Source organism: Bombus terrestris, chromosome 7 (assembly GCF_910591885.1).
Source record: "Bombus terrestris chromosome 7, iyBomTerr1.2, whole genome shotgun sequence".
Classification (NCBI taxonomy): Eukaryota; Metazoa; Arthropoda; class Insecta; order Hymenoptera; family Apidae; genus Bombus; species Bombus terrestris.
Genome location: NC_063275.1, coordinates 24,456,025 through 24,483,411, shown reverse-complemented (window position 1 = coordinate 24,483,411; position 27,387 = coordinate 24,456,025). Strand labels below are relative to the sequence as shown.

At 35.0% G+C, this 27,387-nt stretch overlaps 2 protein-coding genes across 5 annotated transcripts in view; one reads left to right on the top strand and one right to left on the bottom strand.

Annotated features, from left to right (window-relative positions):
- Positions 1-4,952, top strand: LOC105665976 (dynein axonemal light chain 1). 2 transcript variants are annotated; one of them, XM_012310824.3, is made up of 4 exons: positions 1-384; positions 1,453-1,723; positions 3,381-3,658; positions 4,522-4,952. In XM_012310824.3, exons 2-4 carry the CDS (start codon positions 1,525-1,527, stop codon positions 4,663-4,665), a joined length of 621 nt encoding a protein of 206 aa, XP_012166214.1. In that variant the 5' UTR covers positions 1-384; positions 1,453-1,524; the 3' UTR covers positions 4,666-4,952. The 2 variants fall into 2 exon arrangements, with proteins under 2 accessions (XP_012166214.1, XP_048263848.1); XM_048407891.1 differs by lacking the exon at positions 1-384 and having other exon boundaries at positions 395-1,723.
- A 221-nt stretch (positions 4,953-5,173) lies between these two features.
- LOC100644965 (BAI1-associated protein 3) overlaps positions 5,174-27,387 on the bottom strand; it is a 127,066-nt gene continuing 104,852 nt past the window's right edge. Inside the window, exons 8-27 of one of the 3 annotated variants that reach the window (XM_012310731.3) lie at positions 25,472-25,618; positions 25,242-25,286; positions 24,333-24,489; positions 22,937-23,140; positions 22,018-22,176; positions 21,730-21,899; positions 19,748-19,855; positions 19,496-19,645; positions 18,436-18,487; positions 17,535-17,576; positions 12,144-12,289; positions 11,562-11,778; positions 11,377-11,451; positions 11,176-11,289; positions 10,434-10,649; positions 9,806-10,021; positions 9,295-9,489; positions 8,928-9,172; positions 8,314-8,522; positions 5,174-7,623 (exon numbers count right to left, since the gene is read on the bottom strand). In XM_012310731.3, coding sequence (XP_012166121.1) covers positions 7,529-7,623; positions 8,314-8,522; positions 8,928-9,172; positions 9,295-9,489; positions 9,806-10,021; positions 10,434-10,649; positions 11,176-11,289; positions 11,377-11,451; positions 11,562-11,778; positions 12,144-12,289; positions 17,535-17,576; positions 18,436-18,487; positions 19,496-19,645; positions 19,748-19,855; positions 21,730-21,899; positions 22,018-22,176; positions 22,937-23,140; positions 24,333-24,489; positions 25,242-25,286; positions 25,472-25,618 — 2,962 coding nt within the window. In that variant the 3' untranslated portion in view covers positions 5,174-7,528. The remainder of the gene's footprint in view (positions 7,624-8,313; positions 8,523-8,927; positions 9,173-9,294; positions 9,490-9,805; positions 10,022-10,433; positions 10,650-11,175; positions 11,290-11,376; positions 11,452-11,561; positions 11,779-12,143; positions 12,290-17,534; positions 17,577-18,435; positions 18,488-19,495; positions 19,646-19,747; positions 19,856-21,729; positions 21,900-22,017; positions 22,177-22,936; positions 23,141-24,332; positions 24,490-25,241; positions 25,287-25,471; positions 25,619-27,387) is intronic. The other 2 variants (XM_003396514.4, XM_012310732.3) reach the window with 2 other exon arrangements.

Genomic DNA, 27,387 nt, shown 5'->3' with positions numbered 1-27,387 from the left:
GATATTACCAGGTTCCAGTCGTGGCAGTTTGCCACGAGTCAAAACGAATGTCGAATTCTTGTAACCTCGAAAGCTCGGATAAACGATAACAAACGATATTCCGTCAAATTTGAAAGAAAATTGTTTCGCGCATCCTTCGAAATTGCACCGCGAAACGTGACCGAGTGATAACGTCGAACACGATCAAGGAAAAATTTTACGTTTACCGTGGACAGAAGATTCGAATTGGAATTTTTGCCCACTATTGACATGCGTGAACGGAGTCGTTTGAAAATTTATGTGGTAATACGTGGAACTTTTTAATGGGAACGCGTACCAATTGCTTGACTACGGGAGATATTCCGGTGGAAAATTAATGGTATCGTCGAAAGTTTTTATTTTCAGGTAAATTACAAATAGCACATAGGCGTGGGAAATTAATGGTATCGTCGAAAGCTTTTATTTTCAGGTAAATTACAAATGGCACATAGGTGTAGAAAATAAACGATGGAAAGAAAATAAAACGAAAGAGACACTGCTATCCTTTGTTCTTTAGCGTAGCTTTGATATTTGTTTCTTAAAAGATATTACAATAGCTTTTTCATTCGCCTTATTTTATTCGCCTTAGTTTATTCGCCTATTTCAGCATCAATTACAGCGGCTACTTAACTAATTGATATCTCCTTTTTTCAAATAATACTCTGTGTTATTCTCGAGCAAACTGTTTCGTTGCCTTTCTCATATTTTACATTTTAAGCGCAAGGCTAAAAAATTTCTCAAAACGTTTTACAATTTTTAATAAAAGTTTGAGTATGAGTTTCAAGAACATCCTGTTACGTAATAGGATTATTTAAAGAAAGTATAAAGTACATGCATTTTACATTTATTAAAAAAGAAGATGTACGAGAGGCTACTAATGGTAGATCGTAATATGTGTGGCGACACTTGAAATTTCATTGAGGAAACGCAGCAAGCAGTTTATGAAACGCTTATGATACCTTGGTGACCAGCCGAGACATCTTAGACACAGGAGCGAGGCACGCGACTTATTAAAGAATTTTTAGTATCTCATGTGGTATTCGTTCACGAGATAACTCACCTGAATATTTTCTCGCAAAGTATTCTTAAAAGCATTCACCTTCGTAGAAATAAACAGGTTGGTTCGATTAAGAAGAAGACTACGGAAGAAAAGAAACGGATAAAACGAGCAAAATTGGAAACGTTAACGAGAAAAGGGAAAGATTAAAAATATCGTACCGAATGGTCCAAGTTAATTAAAAAATTGAATAAAAAAAGCTAAAAGAAGTATTTTTAAGCTTCTTCAGCCATTGTTTCCCTTTGTCTTTTAATTAAACAAAGCTCGTTCTGTCGAACGTGGTTCACCTTGCGTATACGTATATTTCTCGCTTTTATTTACTCACGTGGTATTTGCTGAAACAACCCTGTTCGATTCGTGCTCGTTTATTTCAACAGAGTTTCCTTTAAGGCAGAAACTAACGGCTTTTGCGAAAAATTGATCAAACTCGCTGATGAACGAAGGAGAGTATGACTACCGTAAAACCAACCACCTGCAAAGAAGCTATTCGACTTTGGGAGGAAGAGAACAAGCAGGAAGCTTCCACCGCGAAGGAAGTAATTCTGAGCTTCCAATGGCCTCCTATAGAAAAAATGGACAACGCTTTATCGGTTTTGATCAACTGCGAGAAGCTCTCGCTCTCGACGAACATGATCGAGAAGATTGCGGGTAGATATAATTTTTAATGGTTATTTTATATGACACGTTTAATATTATGTATATGACAAATTTAATTATTAACTATTTTTATTCTCTCCTGTTACTAATTATCGCATCGTGACTTCCATGAATTTGCGAGAAATGTAAAAGTTAAAAAAATTTTTTTTTTTTATTATTTAATTTGTACTTTACGATTTGTCCAGCTGGACATTCTGTAAATTTACCCCCAGCGGGATACCATCTTCGAGTTCGACTATTTTATTTCTTTAGTGAGGCCAGTGGGGTGTTTTCTCTTTACTGCTCCTTCCTACGAGAGTAGTTAAAAAAAAAAAAAAAAAAAAAAGAAAATGCGCAGAATGTGTTTAATATACAAGTGTATATGAAATATGGAAAGTTTAACATCTGTTAAAATGTTTAGCGGGTAAAACATATTTCTGCTTAGGTACTATCTTTTTCATTTGCTTTTATAAAAATATGAATTTACGCAAATATTTGCAGTCTTCTAATGATTATGCGTTATCTATAATAACATCGTTATCTATTTACTCGATATTATTATTTCTTCAATTATTCGTTCATTTATAACAAATACAATTTTTATGTCGGTATCTATATAAATTCAGGGAACACGGTTAAAGAATTTTATCAAATTTACCACGTTATATTTTATATTATTCGTTTGCAATACGAAGCATAAAAATTTCAAAACATCGATATTTTGTTATCTATGATACTCTTCAACATCAACAAATTTTCTACTAATATTTCATTTCTAATCAATTAATCGTCGCGTTTAATTACACACAAGCGTTTTGTTTCAACGATTACGCTATGTCGTCGTCGTCACTTTTATCTCGAGCGAATGGTAAAGTCTTCTCTCGACTTGTGCTGCTGTTCTTTTTCCTTTCTGTTTTTTTGAAATCACAATACATCGCTCGAGAAGCTTGACGCGACGGTGATATTAAGATGATATATCATGGAGGATCCGGAATCAGTAGATTCTCGTGGATCTGTCATCGTGATGAACGCGCGGCATTAACGAATAAAGTCGTTCAACCGGGCAAAATAATCTCGCGTAAATGGAATTACGTTGCGGGTCACGAGAAATGGATCGTACCAGCTGCTGGATTTCCTTAATTGACGTTTAATTATAGCTCGTTTAATGCCATTCTATCTGACTCGATTATAAATGAATTATAGACAACGTGCACTATTGTGCAAAACATCGTCCTTGCCGAGCGTTCTCTAGGTTTTTCTATATTTCAAAATTCACGTTTTTCCTAGATATTATACATTTTTATCTCCTTTAAATTTTTAAATTTATAAGAGATTTCCTGTTTTAATTAAATTCGATCTAAATACCTCTGTGCAAATTTATATTCGCATTAAAATATTATTATATTACTGGAAGCGAATTTATATCTTTTAACAGAGAATGTTTTATTACAATACTAATAAGAACAGGAACGAAGAATTAAGTCAGCGCGAGAAAAATATTAAAAAAGATTAAACATTCAACTTTTACCACAGACTCGAATAATTCATGGTAAAATGTTAGCACCAACTTTGGCAAATTATTCCTCGATTAATTTTCAGGGATTTCAAAATTACATAAATCGTGTAAGTAGAAGGGAAAAGGGTTTTGAAATTGTTCGAATTGACGTAGGAATCGGAACACTGAAGAACCTAAGGATCCTCTCGTTAGGGCGTAACTTGATAAAAGGATTCGCTGGCTTAGAAGCATTAGGCGACACTCTGGAGGAACTTTGGATTTCGTACAATCTGATCGAGAAAATGAAGGGAATCAATGCGATGAGGAATCTGCGTGTCGTCTACATGTCGAATAATTTGGTTAGGGAGTGGACCGAATTTAACAAACTTCAAGAACTCACCAATCTTCAGGATCTCGTGTTCGTCGGAAACCCATTGTACGAGAGCTTAGAGGTAGGTTTATTCGTGTCATCTTCATCTTTAGCTTAATCTTGCTGCATTTGTAAAAATACCTCAAAATCTTGTTATCTTCTATTCAACGTTATTAAGAGAAAGAACGTTACGTTAAATGTTATGTTATTAAAAAAATAATTAATAAACGCAGTTGGTAAAAAGATATTTCTGGTGATTCGCGATTCTATAACCAGAGTATTCTTTGAACAATAATTTAATAAATGATGATATCATTACTATCGAACTTGCAAATTATAAATTATAGATCGTAGGTGTCTTTATTGACGATCTTAAATTTTTATGTTAAGCAGCAAAATTACAGGAGTGCCTTGTAATTTGTCAAACTTAATTCTAAAATTTCATTTGTTCTATCAACAAAATTTCTTATACGAGTCAAATGTTAACGTTAAACGAGATAAATTATTACGAAAAACAACTTGTGGCTTTTAAAATTTCAGTAATAACGTTAGTTGGATTTTGTGCGAGCAAGCGATACGACAGCATCCTGACGTTACATAATTGTCAAAATTCAGGCTTCCGGATGTAAGACGCGTCTTCTTGAAAGACATATCCCGACGTTTCACACCAGCGTGTTCTTTGAATTTTGATGAAGGTAGTTGGCGAAACGTTGGGATATGTTTACTAAGTAAGAGATACGCGTCTTTTATCTGGAAGCCTGAGTTTTGATAAATGTAGAAATTTCATTCATTTACGCTTTAAAATGTTATATTCAAATGTTTCGTATGAAATAATTTGTGGATTTCTTAAAATGTTGTATTCACCGGACGAAAGAAATACTTAAATAAGGAAATGTTTTAACAATTTGATTGATCGCAATAATATCTCACAGAATGCATTTTCAGGTGGAGAACTGGAGATTGGAAGTCGCCAGACGTTTACCAACGTTGGAAAAATTAGACGGTGAATTAATTATACGGGCAGAAGAATGCGCGAATGTGTTGCAAAAGCTCGATAGTCCTCTGCAAACTCAGAAATCAGTCGAGTAAAATACCGTACAATGGTGTCTTGACACGTTTGTAGATCTTTTTCGATTGTACTTTTCATTTTTTGCAGTTTGTGATTGATAATTTACTAAGACGCTTTATTTGTATAATCTTTTCTATATACGTATATGATTTTTAAGACGTAAGAAAGAAAATTTCGTAGAATTTTTACACGCACCTGTGGAAAAATGTAAAGCAGATATTTTTATAAATTTAATGCTGATATTTATCGTTGTTAATTTCTTTCATTTGGACAAGATCTCGTACCTCAGAATTCTTTCAAGATAATTTTGTTTTCAGATTTAAACGTTACAGTGTCATCTTCTTCCACGTACTTTGAATTATTCGTTTCAAATACCACATCTTCGTAATAAGAGACACAAAGAAGGAAATATAAATTTTCTTCTTAGAAAATGAAAATAAAAGAAGGACATTATACATGTAAAAAAAGAAAAAGAAAAAATAATGGTGAATCAAATAGCAGGGAAACTGTGAACATAAGACCGCAATATTTCCGTACATTTATATTAATTTATTCGTCTTACGATACAAGACAAATCGTACATACGTTTCTGGTGATTGTAAAAGGTTGAAAAAGCAAATAGAGTTCGATTGGATTCGATGCACGAGATTATACAGAGGATCGGACAGACGACATTTCGAGAGATCATCGTTTCTTCTTCTTCCGTTTCTCTTTGTCTTGATTTTCTTTTTTTTTTTTAGATAATTTTCCTTAAATTCGTTTTTCACATATTGTTTCTTATAGTTTCTCTTCGAAGGCGTGTGTGAAATACAAAGGTGTGTTGTCGATCTTCTCCTCCAGTTTCTCATTTTTTTCGTTTTTCTTTCTTTTTATTCTAATTTTTTTTTTTATTTATTTAGTTGTTTTATTCTCGCGTGTGTACGTACGTACGTGTGTATGTAGACGCAAACGAGACGCGCGTGAATAAATCGTGCAATAGAAAAATTGACGAGTGTGCGTTTTTTTTTTAATCGTTCGTCTTTTCCCTCGAAATTACCTACTCCGACTGTTCTATCTACGTTATTGGTCGCCGATTTCCTCCGATTATCCATTCAATTTCCCCTATAATTTCCCCGTTTCGATAAACTTTCCCTTTCCGTTAACGTCATTAACGTTCCGCTTTCCTTTCCTCCAAAGATTCTTAACCACGATCGCGATCGAGATTTTTTAAAAACTCGCAAACTATCCACGAGAAAGTCCAATGAAATTTAAACTCGTTCAACTACATATATTATACGTTCTTTCGTCTGATACTCGTCCAATTTCGTCGAATCGATCGATTCGATTTAGAAACACGACACACGCGCCGTGTCGAGCAGATCGGAAAAGAGCTGTAGAAAGATTTCAGATTGTACGAGCAAAATCAAACACTGAATCCCTGTGTGCGGGACACAGATACGCAAGGGGTTAGACACTTTCGCTTGGTATTCTTAATTATTCGATTAAATTCATTATACATGCGTGTAACGTGTGTGTATGTGTGGTTTTTTTTTTAATATTTTTCCGCGTACAACCTTATGCAATATGCAACACGGTGCAATACGAGCGCAGGATCATCGTTCATCTACGAATTTTCATTTACTTTCTTTTCTTTTTTTTTCATTTTTTTTCCTTTTTCGTCTTCCTCTTGTAATTCCATTCTCATTCGCATGCTTTTTCTTTTTTCTCTCTTATTTTATTTTGCTTATATCGTTTCGCTTTTGTAAACGTCGATCGAAATCCGTCGCGCGAGATTCGACGAAAGGATTCGATGGATCGCGCCACGCGAGATCAGAAGAAAATATCGCTGCAAGTATATTTGGATCGAGAAGTGAGAAACGACGGCGGTGGAAAGATAGAAAGAGATACGTTTAGCCAATGACGAGTAAGAAAAATATCGTATATCGACTCTCTGTGGGATTGATTCTTTAATTGTCGAAGCGATGCGAATCGGCGGTGATTATTTCGTTACTTTAAAACTTTATACTTTAATGTGTACGTACATATATATATAGATTTATATATTTAATTATTTCGTTCATTCTTTCATCTGTTATCGGTATTTTTATATGCAAGGGAAAAAGGAGTCACTTTCTTTCAATTACGATCGATGGACGTATCGAGGTTCGAAATAAATCCTCGTTCTCGACTACTTTATCTTCTTTTAATGACGCTGTTTTCAGTTTCGAAAAATGAGTTTTCGGTTTGAACGTTGCGTCTATGTGTCACGGCCGTTTAGCATTGCTTCGATTTTCGACGGTCTCGACGGTAACATCTTGTTCCTTTTTTTTTTTTTTTTGTTTTTAACATTTATCTTTAGATACATCAGGCTGATAAATTTAAACGATTTTTTTTGTTTTTATTTTTTTAAATATTCTTCTTCCTTTTTTATACGCTTCTCCTGCAATTCGATTCTTCTCCTCTCCACACAAAAATAGTTCTGATAATATATATATATATTTATATATATATGCGTTCTCTTTTTTCAATAGTCTCTCTTCGATTTTCGATTTCTTTTTCTTAATCTTCAATATTTCCTTTTTCTTTAATAACAATATTACTCTTCGTTTATTTAACTTCGTTAGTTACCAACACCGATTATATTCAACACGATTTACACTGAGAAAGATCTGACGAATTTCAAGGTTATAAACCTCGAGAAGAGAGTCGACTTGCTTCCCGCGGGGATGGATTTTGATTTATCGTTTTTCAACTTTTTATTTTCTTTTCTATTTTTCTGTTTTCTCCTTGTTTCTTCCCCATCGAGTGCTGATATTCGAAACAATAGTCGCGTATCAACGACGTATCAACGGCGACATTCCTCGTTTTCCGCGGTGCTACCTCGTTTCCGGTTGCGAACTCGTCTTACGTCGAGGCGAACCGTTGCTTCTGCTTCTTCACGAAATCCAGGGCCATCTTGTCGCCGACTCTCGTCTCCAGAATTTGCAGAATCGGATGATCTATAAACGAAAAGACCAATTGTAGATTTTACATCGATCGAAGATTTTTACTGAATTTCTTTCTTTGTGTATTGTACCCTGCGAAGATTTATAAACGTCCGTCAATAGCTCGTATGCGATGTACGAGAAAGTTGAAAGAGAGAAATTCTTAATTTTAGAACAACCAAACTCATCATAACGAAGAGTTTCGAATGTTTCGATTTCTTCAACTACCTTTGCGATATCCTACCAGCGCGAGCTGTAAGAGTCTGCTAAAACGTTCGCTAACTCAGCGATTCTTCCAAATGGATATTTTTAGAGCAACATTTTATCAAAATTACGTTGCGTCTGATGAGATTGTTATGAAATTCGTTTACTGTTTCAACGTCGTGGAAATCATATTAGCGTTTGACCAAGTTTCGCAACAAATTCAATTATCGTATCCAGCTACCCTAGAGCATCGAATACGATATAAACAATATTAAATAACAATATCGTCGTACTTCATATAACGATATTATGATATAAGAATATTGAAATAACAAGGAATATAAACCAGTATCGAATATTTCAATAAAGTAAAAGTCTCTACGTATAATATTTTTACTTTGCCCTCGTCTGTTACGAAGTTTGCTGTTTCAGAGAAGATAGATGAAAATGAATCGAATAAGAACGAGAAGATTTTACGTAGTACGCGTTCATCGAACTCACTTCGATTCTTCTGATGCATCAGGGGTAACTCGGTGTGCTTGAGGCCGTGGAAATTGTCTATGCTGGCATTCGAGTCGGTAACACCAGGTATCGTGCTGAGCCCCAAGAACGCTTCACCAGCGAAGTCATTCGCCGTGAGCACATCGTGGTCCATTACGGTGAACAGAACCATGGCGTTTGGACTTCGACACTGCTCCACGCTCACGGAGCTAACGACGGAGAAGTTCGTTGAGTCGATGGTATAAAAATATACGCCAAGTGATCACGATAATCAACCGATAGTGAAAATATCGATCTGATTACTTTGAAATGTTACGATCGAATGAAAGAATCAACTTTTTATAGGCATAATTCGAAATAATTCGATAATTCAAGTTTCACAAACTACCAATAATAACGACAGTTACTGGTGTGCTTTAGGACACGACTCTTCCAAGTTATTTCTTATTGTAAGATCATTATTGAAATTTCAAAACCTTGAATCATCTTTTACGAAGGTCTGTACGTTTCTGAGTATTCGTAAATCTTTAAATATTATATTAAAGAACGATCAATAATATGTACGTAGTTAAATCTTTACATTCGATGTTAGAAATTTGTTCTTCGTTGCTTACAATTCGAAACATTCGTCGAACATAGGGTTCAGAGTTTTCTTCTTGACGTTGGTGTGCTGCTCGGCGCAATGCTCGAAGACTCTTCGTGGCAGCAATTCGATTATCACGAAGGGATCGCTGTAACCGTTTGGATCTAATGGTATCACGTCTCTGGCATTTATAACTTCCACGCACAGAGAATCGTGATTTAGATACGCTCTCACCGTTAGAACGCCATATTCGGAAGATACGGTGTTTAGTTGGTCCTAAGAAGATCAGAGTCGTCACTTTACAGTTAAAAAAATCGTGCAACTATACTAAACTTCGATTTAACTTCGATTACAGCTTTGCGATACAAAGAAAAAAGAAAATCAGATCATGTAGTAACCTGAAGTCGTTGTCGATAAAATCGATCGATCAAGAATGTTGTATCCATTTTGTGATACTGAAGACGTTCCTCAACATTCAGGAAACTCTGACATTTAAGCGTTTCGAATGGTAAACCTTTATCATCCTCGTGGAAGAATGTCGTCAATAAATCCAGTGCCTCGTGAAGCCTTTCGTAAAACATCGCTGGTTTATCCTATAGAAAAACAGATTTTTTAACAAATCAAACCAATAATAATCCTTTCTTTATCGTTTTCAGTTACACAACGATCGGTGACAATGCTAAAGGCATCAATATCAATCGATACGGAAGAGTACGGGATATGTATGCGAATTCTGAATATAATTAAAACGATGGAACCTAAGTGGAAAATTGATTCATTTTTATTAAATACTATGAATATCTTAAATATTTCTTTTGGATATTTTTCGCACCATCAAACTTTCCATAAATGTATAAAGATATTATTTTATGCCTATTCGTCACGAGATAGCGTTAAGATTCTGCTTACACCCGCGTTTCCGTCCATTTGGTTGCTCAGCTCAGCCAGCACCACTTCCCAGATATCTTGAAGAACTCGATTGAAGTTCACTGTAAGCAGAGCCGAGTTTAGCACCACCAGGTGCATGTCTAAATACTCGAGCAACGGCGCGATAGCCTCCCAAGTGGGCAAACTGTCCGGTGACCAAGCCAGATGGAACATCGCCTTCTTCAATGGTGGTCTCATCTATATATCAAGATATTTCTCAATTATAACTTTATTTATTTGATATTATAATATTAAATGTAGTGCTACAGCGTGGTATACTTAATACGATACTATTGAAAATTAATTCTTAATTGGTCCTCGATTTTTAATTTATTTACAAAAAAATTTCTATTTTAAATTTGTCAGAGGAATAAAGTTTACTTTTTGTATCGATTGTCCGTTGTTTTGACCGCGTGTCGTAAATATTAAATTTTGCAATCTTTCGCATTAGAAATGAGAATGAAGTAGTCTTCTACAGACCATTATATTTTTTTATTCTTTTGATATTAAAAAGAAATAGTAATCTCAGTGAGCGGATTTAATTTGTTTATTAAAAAAAAAAAAAACATTCTCAGTCGTTTGGTTTGTATTCTTTGCTCGCAATGCTGACCTTCGTTCCGATCCTTGAAACGATCTGGTTTATGAACAGCAACATTTGTCCTGGTGCCTGTTCCAGCGGTGACGTCAAAGCGGTCCTCCACTGCATTCGTGCAGAATCACCAGCTTGACACTCCAAGGCTGTTAGAACTTTTTCCACGAGTAACTCCTCTCCTAAATTCAGAAGCCATCGTCGGACGTACTCCAAGCCGTTGATAGCCACGCACATCTACGAATACAGTTTCGAATCATTGAATCCATCGATGAAGATCGATTCAGTAGTAACATATTATAATTATAATTATTTAGTAGTAATATATCGCTTTCATGAATTTTTGTTTGAAGTTGCACTTTATATTTAATTCATCGAGATAAATTATTAACAACGATATATATTGTATAATCTAATATTTTTATCGAATCATAATAATTTGTAAGATAAATAAACTTTTCTATAGATAAATACATTAAGAAAAATTCATAGAAAGATCTATCAAAAATATAGAAAGAAAAGCTTCTGCGTTATAGCGTTTCAGCTTTCAGACGTGCAGCGTTAAATTTGATTGCGAGTTACTCTGGAATATTGCCATTCATTTGCTTATGTATTTGTGTTTTATATTCTATAGAGTAGAGTACAACGTTTAAGCGTATTAAAAAGACGTTTATCTTGGTCATCGTGACAAAGTGTTTCTGATATCACTATGTCTACGTTTGCAAAGCAGTGTCGTGTCATACTAATGCGAAGCGGTCTCTACCTCGGCGATTACCTCGTCTGATGTCTTATATGGCGTCTGGTCCTCGTAGTAACCGCTATCAGCCAATTTTTGGTGCGTTATCTCAGCGTAATAAGCTGCTGAGCTACATATAGCCTGTAACAGAAAAATACATCTCAGAAAATGTGAATTTAATGTTTGTCTAAATCCTTTAAGCCCTTGGTATATTAAATTTATACTTACATCGACAACTTTCAGAACTAAATTGTACGATCCAGGAAGATCCGGCCAAGCCAATTTCTTCCAAAATTCTTTAATCTACGAACATTGTGAGTTTTTAAATTATACCTATATATTCTTCGTTTTAAGAAGCTAATTCACACGATTGTCAACTTAAATATCCCTTTTGGTTTCTTTTTCTAACATACCTGATAGAAGCAAGCTGTAACATCGATTGCGGAGGTACTATGTTTCACAATGTATTCAGCGGTACAGATCCGATCAAGTTCAGTCGATTTTCGTACCCGTTGAATCGCCTTCAATTTAGCCAGATCCAACCATTTATCGACAGCTGGTCTGAACCACTCGTAATACTTACAAATTGCCAAAGTTTTATGGTCGGACTGCGGCAGGTTCTCCTTCATGCTAAAAATATGACATTTTCCTTAAAGATAATCATTTTTATCGGAACGTTTTGTCAGAAATCCTACCGATAAAGAATTTCAATAGCGTCTTAATCTTAGAACCTCGCAATTAAATATTCAATTTTCTCTTCGATTTAAAAAGTTTAATTTCATCGATTTCCGAATATTTAATGTTACAAATGTCTCGTCGTAATAAATTACTTGAGATCTAGTAAGAATTCCAACAGTTTATTTCTACCTAGAACGGCCATAAGTACGTATATTACATTATATTTAGTTTGAGAAATAGTTAATTATTCAACAATTATTATGCATAATATATTTTTACTTGTAATCTTCGAATATAATTAATTAATTGATAGTTACGTTATGAAATCCTGCAGAGCCAAATATAATTCAAACATTGGCGTTCCAATTTCCGCTCCAGGTGGTAGCACGTACTCTTCGTCCGCGTTTTGACCGTGAAGTTGAAGACAAGCTGTGGTGACCCTGGCTCCGAGTTCGTTTTGCATCTATCAAATACATTTCTTCCGATGAAATCGAAGAACAAGGGACAAGCGTCTGATTCTACCAATGCTTCGGAAGTCTTTTCGTATTTCCACCACTTTTTACTTTTTACGCAAGTTTCCTTGCCACAAGATTTTTAATAACAATGTAATTAAGAACGTTTAAACGTTGTTCACAGATTCTAAAATTTTGATAGAGTCTTGATAGAATCTCGATAAAGCAATCGTTGTGTAACCATACTTTAGGAGAATTTAGTTTAAGAAATAAGATCATAGTAGTAAAGAATTTACTGACAAACATAATAGCCGGTAGATTATTCAAAAATTAATCACTTTTGCCAATAAAATCTCCCGAAACCTTTTCGAGGCTGCATAAATGGAAATATGTACTTGGACGTTCTTTCGAAAATTAATTATCCCAAACGAAGTCCTGTACAGTTGTTTAAAAAATTACTCTTTGCCATTTCAATCAACGTATAAGAAGCGATTAATTTTCTACGCGTGTCAAATTTTTGCGATGTCGCGTATTTTCAGGAAACACGGTTGATTCGCCCGCAAAATAAATGCAAATTCCTCAGCAACGTGATTTGGAGATTTGGTCCTTTCAATTACGCGTACGTACAAATCCCGGTGTACGTCGAACACTCGGTAACTTTCGAAATTACTGGAATCCCACGATAACTCGTTTATTACACGACGCTTCAGTTGATCGTCGATGAAACGTATTTGCAAAGGGAGCAAGCGTCTTTCATCAGAAAGGTAGAATAATTAACCCGTTGCCTTGAAGTACGTATTGAGTTTCTCTCTTCAAGTATCAAATTCTTGTCTTAGTTGGAACAATGTGTAGCGCAACTTTAACGAGTTAAATCTAATACTGTAATTTTACGCTTATGTTGTTCTACGTATTTGTTATAAACGTAATAAAGTTCGATGAATTGATTATTCCAATGTGATATATCATTTTGAGAAATGTTTTCTTACTTGACTTTTCTTCTTGATATGTTTTAAACGTCTCAGATTTGACGTTTAACGAACAAATTTATCGTTACGACGCTATCGTATAATTAAAACCGAGGAAAATCGAGCCATGTTTCTTCGTTGGAGCAATTAATTGATTATTAGAACGGAACGATATAAGACAATTGAATTTAATTAATTAACTAATCGATGAAAATTAACTGCGGAATAACGATGTTTAGTTAAAGAATCTCAGTCGAGTTGCCGTTGCAGGAACTTTGCAAAAAAGCGTAGGTTTGCCGTAATAAAGTAAAGCAGAGCGTAGTAAAAATGAAATTGCGTGAAAAAGTAAAGTACATATTTCTCACTTAGAACGTGACGTTAGTAAACGTTCCGTATTACGGTAACGAAGACAAAGTGGGAATAGTCGTCTGAGCTTCGGAGCTTACCTGCTATACCACTTATTTAGGATAAGCACGATCTCCGATTTTTTACCAAATTTTTACCTTCCTTATTTTTATTCTAAAATATTCGTTCAATTTTCAACGAAAAGTCTATCCGTAACTGCATAAAAATTACACACGATTATTAAACGAATCGCACTCGTTATTTCAACAGCCGCTTTCAAATCTCTCCGTCGTTATTGATCCACTAACAAGAGTACGATTTCCTATACACAAGATCAACTTCATTTTCAAAGTAAAGATAAAATAATTGATTTCAGTTATTCAGTCGAAAAATGTCCATTATTGACTTATCAATAGAGATAACAGTCTCTTTGAAAAGACGAAAGTATTTCCCGAGGTTGAAAAGTAATGTACAAAATAATTGCTGTTCCTTTAAGGCCTCATATTTCCCTATTACTACTAACTCAATTAACAAGAACGCAATTTTCTCACAGAGTCGAGATGGAGTTTATTTCCAACAGGAATACAATTTTACAAAAAATGAACTTATTTTTCATAGCAAAGATAGAATAATTGCTTTTCGCTATTTCATTATCCGTATTACAAGATTCAGCCACTACATATTAACAGAAGTACCGCTACTTCTTCAACATCACCGTATTTCTTTTTATCACCATTAATTCGATTGAAAGGGATACGATTTCCTATTTATCCAAGATGCAGCTAATTTCTAAAATTCAATATCCATGAACAGCAATAAACGAATGATTCATAAATATCTATATTTTCTCAATTTCTGTCTGCAAAATAGATTTAATTTTCAAAGTTGAGGACGTTTAGTAGACAGACACATTGGCGCCTAATCGTACAAGAGATTCATAAGGCAACGGCTTAAGTACAGAAAGTTACAGGATTTCCCTTGGGTTTGGCAAAGTTGGTGAAATTGTATCGAAGCGTCTAAACGTTTCGGAAACTTGCGTAAAAGTGGTGGACACCCTACAGAGAGATAGGTTAACCGGGACTCGACAGGGACGTTTAAGTGGCTGTGCGCGGGGAGCACATCGCTGGAGGTGCAAGAAAAAAAAAAGATCGATTTGCGTGCTTGATATCCTGTGACTACGACTAAACTAAGTATATTCCTACCGGTCGTTCCGTTTTCTTCTGAATTTGGTTGGAAAATGCGCGAGATTGACGCGTTCGATAAGACTTGTCTTCCCAATGGCTTTGGTTTCTCTTTTACTTTTTATAATTTAAATGTGTATGGCAATAAGGTGACGAGAAGATGTACGAAATAATCAGCGAATATTACAGAAGAGGGAAATATTAAAGTATATATGTAAATGATACGTAGGTATCATATGATATGAATCGTAAATGGAATTAATATTATTTGTAATTTAAATTCTTAGTGAATCCGATTATAAAAATTAGAGAATGTTACAACAGTGTTGTTTATATAGATTTTTTATATAAATAGAAATATATATGCTTCGTGTCGATATACCGAATATTCTCTGAATTAAAACCGCAATAGTAATCCTTTTATACTCGATGTTTAATGAGCAACATTGTATTTTAATAGGTCGGTAACTGCTCATAATTTTACTACGTTATATCTTCTTAAAAAAAAAAAAAAAATAACGCGAGCCACGTGTTCCTACTGTTAGCAATTGATAAAGAAAATAATTGCTCAGTTGACTCCGAAAATCAATAATCAACGGTCAAAAGTCAATCGAAATAAAAAATACAAATTTTGTCATTCGTAAAACAATCCTACGTATTCCTAACGATTCAACTCGACGCTAAAAGTTTCGGTTCCAACGAAATTCATCGAAAACACGATGAATTTTAATTTCTCCGTATGTATGTGGTAGGTGCTAAGTGAAATCAATCGATAAAATAAAATCAATTGACAGAAACACAGGAGGCCAAGCGTAACCAGAGAAATTTCATTGTTTAAAATTCTCGAACTATCGAAGCTACGTTTCTACTTGTTCGCAAATTCTACCTCATTAATAACACCGTAACGTTTGGCGAGCGCATGCATCGGGTTCGATGTATATTTCCTATGTGGTGTCCGGCAAATTACGCGGAAGATTCATGCGGAGCGTGTGACGTGTTTAACAAGCAAGTGGTATTCCTTTGATAAAAGAGAAACGCGTGCACCTCGGCTGGAAATAAAAGAGCTGCCAATGGAAAGCAACGTCATGCATCACGGTGTGGCCCTTCGCGTCTCCGGCGTCCCGTGAAAGATACGGTGAAAAATTACGTGCTTTACGTCAGCACGTTCGCGCGCCAATGGAAGTGGCAACGAATCAGCCGGACAACCCTCTTTCATCCGTCCTAGATCCACTTTTTCCCTCGTGAACCGTCAGGAAATTAGAGTATCAAGACTTCGGATAATTGCGTTTACGTTTCTTTTCAGGGTTATTGAACTTTCCCTCGTATTTCACGTTATATTTGTTAAAAAATTGTTTCCAATTTTCGAAAATCAAATTTTTCCATTCTAAAATATTGTATCCGTAGACTTACGAATCTTTGAATTTTTTAATCTTTGAATCTTCGAACCTTTTGTATTCTGGTTTCGTATTTTTAGTTAGCTTTGTGTATTTTATTCTTTTACAAAATATGATTTCGATACATATATTCTATTCGTGGAACATTTAATAAATTTATGTGGCTTTAATTTCATTGGGATTCCGTATACGCGTACGTACATGGTATATTGCTCGTTCATATGCACAAAATATTGGGTCGTACATACACGCTCGAACAAAACTATTTACTTTTCGCAGTTTATACTCTGTATCGTTCTTTATATCAATAACGTATGCGATACAAAACGAAATTAATTAATACGAAACTCCTGATCGTGTATGAAAATTGATGATCGAATTAGACGATATATTTCGCCGAATCTTGACATTGAAACTAATAAGAAATAAAATGTATCGTATAATATTATAAATAAATAGATCATAAGACTTTAATCCTATCAAATTGCAAAAAGTACGATCGTTCTAGAACTAACAAAAATTTGTTTCAACCTCGATACGCTATCGATTCGATTCCACTTCCATCGCAGTTTCTTTCCAAAAATAGCAAACTACACTTATGAACATCAAAAACTTCATTGAGAACTACATACAGTGTAGACAATAGGCTGTCTGTATTGATTAATTAATTAATTAATTAATTAATATTTATCAAAGAACACCTGTAGATCGTTATTTCGTTGAGCTGTTTCTCAGTCGGAATATTTCCTTCGTAAAGAAATAATTTTCCCTTTGATCTCGTAAAATGTTTCATGTATACGGAATAAAATCAAAAGTATTTTTAATAGCACCATACTGATGCTTCTTGACATCATTATCAACCGTAGGAACTACTTTACGATATTTGTTCGAAAATCAAGCATTCGTCTCAGGACAATTTTACAACATCGGCAAATAGAATTTTGTATGTTTCTTTCGGATAATTTTTTTAAATCTTAACTAATCTCAGAAAATTCTAAATTTTACTAATAATTCGGAACTTGAGAAGAGGCAGTATTTACAAGTAATCATCGTAGAATAGTATTCAAGAAACTACTAGCTAATCAACCGCTATTCTTTCTATTTGCGTACTTAAATTTTTACTCGCGTATTAAAAAATTAATCTTCGTGTATAAAGAAATTTCTAATCTGGAAATTGTTTATCTATTTGATATTTCCTTTCGTCATTTATTTAATTCCTTCCTCCTTGATACTAATAAAAACGTACGCGAATAAAAGCAAGCGGTTTCGATACGACAGTTCAAATGTTACATATACAAGGAGATCGAAGAAGAAAGATAGAGTAGAAATAGAAAAGGGTTTTAACAGTTCGTGGTGGCGATGAAAAAGTACCTCGGATGTGTTCTCCATGTGTTTCGCCACGTGTTCCGCCAGCTATGGACAAACATCTCGTGTACAGTAAGATCGCGATGACCTGACGGACATATCAAACTCATCCTCAACATCGTTCCATCCTCGTTCAACCTAGCCTTCAGGTCACTGCGATTTGCTTATTTATAGGGTGTCCCTGCTCCGTCCTTTCCTTTACTTTTCATCTCACAATGCAAACACCCGAACGACATAAACGATACTTGGATCGCTGTAATTTCGAAATTTCCACTTACTTTTAACTTATTTTTTCCGACATTTCGTTTATCGCTTTTTTCCTGGAACACCCTATATATAAAGAGTAATATGTTCTGTAGTTATTTCGATGCAAGGACGTCGACCGAATTCGCAGAATTGAAAATAATCCAATCGCAAGAACACGTTATAAAATAATCGATAAATAATTTCTTTCTCTCTATTGCACTTCTAGACGCGTGAATTTAGATACAAAATTTCTCTCTGATGTCTGTTTCCTTTAACTTTTATCAGCTCCAATGACGAGTCTTGTCCCCTCTCTTTTACGAACATTTTCGAGGTTCGATTGTTTTATCTTTAAACGGATAGGTAGCTCTTCTTGTTTTCGATATCGATCGAAAATTTGAGAAAAAAAAAAAGAAAAACACGATCGACGTCTTGAATAAAGCATAAAGCCAAACATAGCACATCCAGCTTCACGAAACAGTGAAATAAAATATAGTCGTGTGTCATAATGATTGTGTGCTTTGATTCTGCATCGTCGCGATCTATCAAGTGAGAATATTTCATAGATATATGTATAAATAGATATATATATATATATATATGTTTCTCGTTCGTCTTTCATATTTGTTGGAAATCATCGCATTTTCACGCGGGGTTTGCTTACCAGCTTGTCCAATTGCTTATACACCGCTGAGAAATATGGCACGCCGTTCGTGCTGAAACACAACATTTCATCTATCGTTTGTAAATCGATTTATCTTCCCTTTAACTTGAAATATTTATCCTGGATAATATACGATTTTCTTTTACTTCTGGTTAAACAGCGAGTACCGTATTTTGTAAACTCGTATTTTTATAAACCTAATGAAACAAGTGGAATACAAGCAGAAACATATTTCATCTACCGAATGCTATAATAAATACTATACTTTGGATACTTTTGATAATATCAGATACATTTTTACAATTTTTAATTTCCTATGTATAAAATGTATAAAAATGTCTAAAAATCCATAGACCGCTTGTAATGTATCAGCGATAAAGCTACTCGCGAGTAACGTAAAAAACTGATACGAAAATAATAGACATGCGAGGAAAAAATACGATATAAGCGAAGGATATCAATCTCTTGTCATGTACTTTGCTAAATAAAATCATTGAAATTTCGAAAGATCATGGCCGTAGGTGTACAAAATAAAAAATTACGAACTAGTTATTTTGGCTACTCCAGCAGTTCTGACGTTAATAATACGATTTTCGTTTGGAAATTTTATTTCTATATAAAAAGTATGTTTCTCCGTGCATTCGCAATCCCACGTAAAAGGAATAAGAGATTCGTACGTTTCATTTTCCATAAAAGCAATTTTCCATAGAAGTAAAGAGAACCGAAGATAGAACAATTTTCAATAGCACGGTAATCGGTTAGACAACTTTGATGTTCCGCTTGTTAAAAAATAAGTCTAATATTTATTTTACGGTAAAATTACAAAGTACGCGATACTCTTTATATTCTCAAGGTTTTCAAAAGCAAATAAAAGAGGGGAAAACTATTCTCCGTTGTAAACACTGTTCCGCGCAATATACACTTAACCGTAGGTATTCAACTTTTAATCAAAGACCAAATACAGGGAGGAACGTTTTATCACTTTGTTTTGCCAACGAACGCAAGTTTGGTTAACTTTAAATTTCAATTCGTAGGGAATTGAGAAATTTGAAAAGCTCACCTTTCAAAGAGACTGTTGTAATAAGTGAGTCCCTGTTCCAAGTCTACCAATAACGCGGTTACTAAGTTGGTGAAGTCCTGCAAAACCTTATCCGCATCCTGATCGGGCTCTTTATCGTAACACATTGTCTGCTGCCTCGTGTCCTCGTACCTAAACAGGAAACCAACGTCGTTGTTCAAAGGTAGCGATCGAAGCAGAAAAATACAGAGGGTAAGAGAAGATGAAATGAAAAAAGTTCGATCGAGCACTAACCATTCGAGGGTTCCCTTTCTTAGAGCGGTTATTATTTCTCCGCGGATTTCCTTATTGAATGGGCAACACGCACGGAAGGCTTTCATGTTCGATAGCAGTCCTAAACATCTGTAGGCAATAAATAATAAAAGTATTTTTATATTATAGACTCTCAATATTATTTTCGGTGACAATTTTTTCGTTTAACGACACTTTAGTTTTATCAAAAAATTGCGAAGAACGATGCGTATGAGATTAATAGACGTATGTTTACACAAATTTATACGTTGAAGGTTTTCGACATTAGCTTTTTGGGATAATTGTGGTCGTATAGAAGATTCAAATAATCTTACGTTATATATAATTGTTATATAAAATTGGTCAACTAGGTTACTTGGGAAATTGCACAGATCGATTTGTTTCTTAGAGGAAATTATCATTCCGAAACATTTACTTATATATTTTAATAGTCTGCGGCCATAGCATGTAACTTGTACAAAATTATTAGCTACGTGCGTTAAGGAATTTTTCTACTAAAAATTACATACAATAAATTTGCTTCTACAAAATATTTATGTATAAATATAAACGCGATTTATAATTTGCCTGTACAAAGTTTGTAAGGAAACCCTACCAGTCTAACAAATACATATATCAAATTCCCAGTAACTTTTTTGAGCTAATTTTTTGCACAAATTAAACTCTGTTTCCTCTTAGCGTGCTCGCTTTAATTTAACTACGTCAGCTCGGAATCCGCGTGTAGATTTTCGCGAGCACGATAGCGTTTTACTTTCAGAATTCACTCGTGCAAAGTTCGGAAAGTTAGAAGATAGATATAACAAAAGGGAACGAGATTATCACGTACTGTAATAAGAACGCAATTATGCTCTTCATTCCTACCGATGAATCGAATTAAGCGAAACAAAGGCCGCAATAAACGGCAGCATCCTTTCAACGGCATGTAGCGCCAACAAAATCTGTTGTAAGTTAACGTTACCGATATCGTTAGAAACACGATATTATCCCCTTTAAAAAGCTTTTTGTTTTGCCTCGATGGGATTATCCGTTCCGGAGATACCGTCGTTTTAAGCAAACCATAATTTTGGTCTTATCGGTATCCTTGTCTTTGTTGCACGCTCGCTCACTGACCTAGCCTAAGCCAGTACGTCGGTCAAAGAAAATGTCTGAGTCAGCGATTACGTCAACGACGTACGCACTTAGGAGAAAAATAAGTAGACCACGACGATTCCAGGAATTTGTCTGCCATTCTTAGAATCTCGAGTCTCGAGCGACGCGCTTCCAAGTGCGCATATCTTGGAAACTAGTTGGGATATCGCCATGAAACAAAGATCATCGTAAAGGGCATGCTTTCTACCATGTCTTGAGTTCTGGGTGAGTTATAGGGAAAATTGTGGAATTTTTCTGCCACCGTTTCGTGGTCAAAACTTTCATTGGTTTTCAAAGGTATGAAGGAGTATAAGGTTTCTGGTTTAAAGGATAATACATTTTTGGGTAGAATAAAACGATAAAATTGAGAGAATTGGGTTTACATCGATTGGCTACTCAGGATTTAGTTTGCCTTGATCTTGATTTTAATTCGTCTGTATTTTAATTCGAATCTTATTTGCCTATGACGATAGAAGTTTCAATTCGCTGCAGTTTCTTCCTGTGATTTAAAGACAAGGCGTTAATAATAGTATCAGAGTAATGGTGTATTAGTGCAGTATAATTGTACAGTGATGAATGAATAAAATAATAATACAAATATAAAGAAAAAGAAAATAACAGCCAGGTTAGGTACTATTATAAAGAATTTATGTTATTTTCTTTTATGTTTTCAATCTTCAAACTGGCTTTCCGATGTTTAGAGCTTAACAACACCAAAAGATACATAATTTCTGCGATATAAATTTTATTAAATAGAAAATATAGGAAAAATCACAAATAGAATAGAATTCATAAACGATACGTTGCTTCTCTCTTCTTCTAAGAAAGATACGCACCTAAGAAGATAATCCAATTTAGAGATGGATGGTCGATGCAGTGGCGGAAATAGCACTCGGTGTTGTCGAACTTTCTTCAACGTTACTTCGAGGAATTCATTGAACGACTCTGCGAGACATTGTTCCTCGTCTCGAGAAAGAGTGTCCGTGTGCCACACATTGTCTAATTCCTATTGAAATAAATAAATATCTAATTTGTTAATTCCTATCAAAATAAATAAATAGAGAACGTGTTAGAAAAATGGCACGCGAAGGAATAAAAAAGGCGTTTGTAAAATTAAAATAAACCTGAAGAAGACGATGAAGAATTCTTGGGTCGCACGCTGATTGCCTGGATGTCGCTACCCATCTAACTAACGCTTGTTGGAGTTCTGTGACATCACCTTGGACGGCGTGTTGATGAAGAATCGTTAGTGCCGTTTGTGGCAATTCTCCTGTGAAGTCTTCCTAAATGAGGCAGGGAGAATCACGTAGTTACACGATATATAGATTACTTTATTAAAGAGGAGGATAAGAGAAAATAAGTTAATTAAGAAAATAATTCAGTTCTAACCTACGTTGAAGTGAATTAAGCGACAAGCTGTTAGCAATAAAATAAAACTAGAAGTTGTCTTGTTTTCAACTGTTTCTTGTTATATCTTTAGAAACATTTTTTATGCTTTTTTTCTTTTTTTTTTTAAATTATAGTATGACGGCAGTAAAGGATGTATTTTCAGAAATATTTACGAGCTTCTTTCGTCCTTTTTAACTTTTTGCAAGAGAGCTAGTATCTATAATAGTTGTTTATAAATATTTCATGGAATAAAGATAGGAGAAAAATAGAGATTTTTTTTCTTGTATCGTATTATTGTATAATTAGAAGTATATTTTATTTTCGTTATATATAATACGATCGCTATGAAAATTGCTATTATAAAAAATATGTGCTTCATTTTATATCCTCGAACTTAAAGAAGAAAGCTAACCATATATTTTTTTATTGTAAATTTCAACAAATTATTTACAAATATATATTATGGGTATTATGAAAATCGTTATTTTTTTTAAATATTCAGCGCATTCCGTATTTCTTTAATTTTCAAAACGAAGATAGAATCTCGAGAGTTTTTATCGGGAATTTTAAGAACTTTTTAAAATAAATATTTAAATGTTTGTATTTTATAAAGATATAAAAAACAATGTATATTTGTTTGTTTATGGTACATACTCCTTGTTTGTTCATCTCGTGGTTGAGAAAGACCGTGTAAAGTCTCTCCTGCTGTCTGAGCTCTCCCCAGTTGTCTTCTTCGGACGTCCCGCGGTCTTCTCTCGTTGATAACCATAGCTTTAATCTAATTCTACCTTGAATTGTGCTTCGTTGCGTTCTGGCCTCTAGTTTGTACCATCGATCCAGCCCCGTGCTTGGAATATCCTGCCAACAAACGATTCTCTCCTGTCTACCCCATGTTAAAGAATAAAAAAAAAAAAAAAAAAAAAAATCGAACTGCAATTTTAAAATTAACGTCAAGTAAAATTACTTTGATGATCGATAGATTGTAATAACGGTACCTATGTCATTAAATATGGAAACTGGCTATGTAACATTTTTTTTTTTTTTTTACAATTTTATACACGTTTCATCAGTGTTCATGTTGCTATGTATTCTTTGCTTTATTCGGTTGAGTTCTGGCTATCAGAATTTAGTATGACAGTAACAGCGTTCTATAAAACTGTCGAAACGAAATATGACGCGATTGAAAAACTCTAAAGTGGTGCAAGCGAGGCAGAACTAATAAAAATACATGGTGTTGGAAAAGCCACGATCGCGGACATTAAAAAAATAAAAACGTGATATCAAAAATCATCCGAAATACGTAGATTTCTCAGCTGCTGGCTGGAACAGTTTCGTTGCCACGAAGGCGATAATAATGACGATTTTATGTATAATAAATGAAAGCAGCGAACAAAAGCGATGGTTCAAAGTACAAAAAGAACGTAATTCTGTGCGATTACTTGTGTTGAATAAATTATATGACATAACAGACAAAAAGCTGTGAGATCCATGAGTGTGTAAAGGATTTGCCACTTTATCTTAATTTCTATTTAAATCAATGAAATTTCGTATGAGAAAAGTGATTATTCTGTTATTCGAAAATTCCATTATCCGAGCAATTTCGTCTCGCTATTAGTTCGGATAAGGCGTAAGGGAGGCTCTACTCTAACCGTTTTTCTGTATTTAGAGTAACAGTAAATTGTATTTGCATCTAGAAGATTTGTTGATGATAGTTTCAGAGATATAGGAAAGATAATATTCGATGAACGAAATGATAATATTCGTATGTGTCATCGTGTGTTATTAACGTTAAATAAACTCGATAAAGGTTGAATTGTTTGTTCGGTTTTGGAAAAGAATTTTTCTTCTCAATTATCGACAGAAGAAACGCATTTAATATTTGCATGTAAGAAACGTAACGTATCAATTGTACGATCAAAACTACTTTTAACGAACGAACCTTTAAAGTTAACGAACGTAAGGCGAATATCGGGGATGAAATTATGAGTTTTGTAATTCCGTTATTATGATAGCATAATTACGAAACTCATTAGGTAAATTGATGCAATACCTGAAGCGGAATATTCACGCAGCCAAGAAAATCGTCCTGACCGCCGGATCTTGCGCTCTGCGCGATCTGCTTGAAGAATCTTCCGAGTCCCTTGACGCCGCGTACTTCGTTCAGCTTGCTCACTGCATCGAACACGGAGGACTCGTCGTCGTGGTCCCTGAAACTATGTCCGTCAGGGCAACACAAACACTTTCGACAGAAGGGAGTACGAAAGCACGCTCAGGAAATCATTGATCTTATTTACTCGAGGAATCTTGCTGGTAGTAATGGTAGTAATTAACGAATTGATTTCCATATATATACTGGTGAGACACATAAGATGTAGATGTTTGAAGTATAATGTCAATGGTATAATAAGAAAATGATATTATTAAATTATTGGCACTTGCAGTAAGATGTGACATAAAGAGAGAAAAATAAAATCGAAAAGTAATAGATGGTAAGTAACTTGGATAAAATAGTATTTTGTTCGTGATTCAAAATAGGATACAAAGTGGAACAAGAAATAGATAAATAGTGGAATAATGGTAGATTCATAAATGAAACAATTTTTTTATAGGAAGGAAAATAGGGTAGATGAAATGAAATCTGCTCGTAATACGTTTTGCTTCCAACGTGAAAGCATCGGCTTCAAAAATACATTATGCATTTGACTAAAAATGGGAAGCCACGAGAATCTGCATTTGAAATTTCGAATTTTCAAATTAGGATATTTGCAAATGACCGTTTGAAATTGCAAATTTACAAACTAACATTTTTCCAAATTAACTTTTCCAAATCAGATTTTAACGAAACAAATTTCATTTCACGTTATTCACAGCCATATCTATCACGGTATCTACCCACGCACTATACCGTACCAAAGAAGAAAAGCACCAAATAGCCAACCTGATAAACGACACCACTCACCATATATCCAGGTGCAGAATATCCGTGTTGATGTCGTCGATGTCGCTGAAATGGAAAAGAAAAACGAGAAAATGTTAAACCGTGTGTCACGCTGATCCAATATGAAATTTCACGTAACGTGTTTCTGATCGCTTTCCCGGACTACAGAAGAAGCGACAAAGAGGTGGAAGTAAAAAGAGGAGAAAAGAAAGAAGAATCGAAGTCCCCGAAGGATACACGGGGTTGCTTACAAACGAAACTTCTCGTTCCATCGTGGACTTAGCGTGTGCGGCTTCACCGACGTCGCGCGTATGAACTTGGCTGGTACCGCGCCGCTCAACGATTCCCGATGCTCGCGTCTGCTCGTATGCTCCTTGCGCTTGAACGACAACCTGAAACTGATTTCCAACGGATACAATAACTTCCACGGATATTCCACGCGCTTCTCTATCTCCTTTCAGGCTTTGCGGGACGCGAGTATGTTCGTTCAAATAGTTCATTTTGCGTGGCAATGAAATTTTCGTTCCTTTGGTAAAGGCTGTGCCTTGTAACTTGTTACAGATGGTGGTGCGAGAAATCAAACTCTGCGCACGGTGTATTAAATAAAATTCTGTATTTTTATTTCGCTTTTATATTTTAGATTTGTCTTGAAGAAATATTTACGTCGAAGTTACTTTGTACACGTATATATCAAATATTACAAACTCTATATTCGTATGAACTTATTTCCAACTTGAACGCCAAAGCTTCTATAATACAAGAATTTCGTTTAAACTACCTGCCATTATCGTGCCAATCGCCACGAGACAGTACACTTAACAAGATTAGCTCAAAGAACATTTTCAAGCAAATTGAATTCTACCGTTCGTTCCTCCTACTAAATCTACCCTCGTGTTCGTAAAAACATTCCTCACATTTTCTTCAGTCGTTTCTTCGCCAGCTTCTCCACGTTCGGCATGGCTGTCTTCTGGCACTCGATTTTTCGAACGACTCGACGAGAAGCACGTGGTCTCGTTTCGCGCGTCGTCGCGATACCACTGAGAATTAATCGCGTTGCTGCCTGCACGAGGAGACAATGCCGACGAGATAGAGCCGCGAGACGTTCGATTCTCAATGCACCGCGGCCTTATTCCGCCGCGAAAGCGTCGCCAACAGAACTTGCCGCATCCGGCAACCGTTCATTGTTATCGCGACTCATTGTGAAAATGTCACTCGATTGCTCGTCTGGAGTAGGTCTGTGTCTGCTCTAACTGCTTCGAACGATCGATCGAACGTCTTGCTTCGGATTAATCGATGATTTGTAGCGAATTGATTGCACTTTTCTTTATTGAAGAGGAATTTGTTCCTGTTGGTCGTAATTTACGGTAGAAAATAATTGAAGATTCAATTTACGCGGAATAACGAGGATCATACGGATCAGATTATTTGATAGAAACAACGATCTAGATTTCTATAGTTATCGGTTCCATTGTTTTAAAGATTCCTTTTCTATCGCGGATAAAGCGTCGATATCGGGAAAGATAATGACTAATAATAAGAAGTATCGAGGCTTTGATTTAAGTGATAAAATGTTGAAACGTTCGAGAAATGAGGACTAATTAGAAAACGTTTGAAACGTTTACCGATAATCCTTTATCTGGGTTTTAGTCAGCAGGTTTAGCTTCTCAAGTACTCCCAAGTTCCATTCTAAGTATAATGATTTTAATGGAATCAGGATAGCGATTTCATTTTTATTTACTTGTATGGAACATTTGTATTTTACTGCTATACACTACACAGGTATCACTGGAACTACCAACGAAAAAAGAATTGAATCGTCGAATTGTCTACAGGACAGAAGTTTTTATTCAGCCATTATTACATACAATTAAACAGAGATACACGTGTCGAGCTATCAATTTCTGTTGGGCGCTATCAAATCTGGATTAAATAAAATTCCCAACATCGTAACAGCTACCTTTGATAAATCTCGATGTTTCCTATTACAACTTTTGATTCTCCACTAGCCGTTCTCTCTACTAGCCATTTAAAATTCGATATTTCATAGAATCTCTATTTTCAACTTCAACAGTTTCAACGCTAAACAGAATTAATATTAATAGAATATCGAACGTTTTCCAATAAGCATGATTAAAAAGAGCTACGATACGCTTCAAGGTTAAGCACG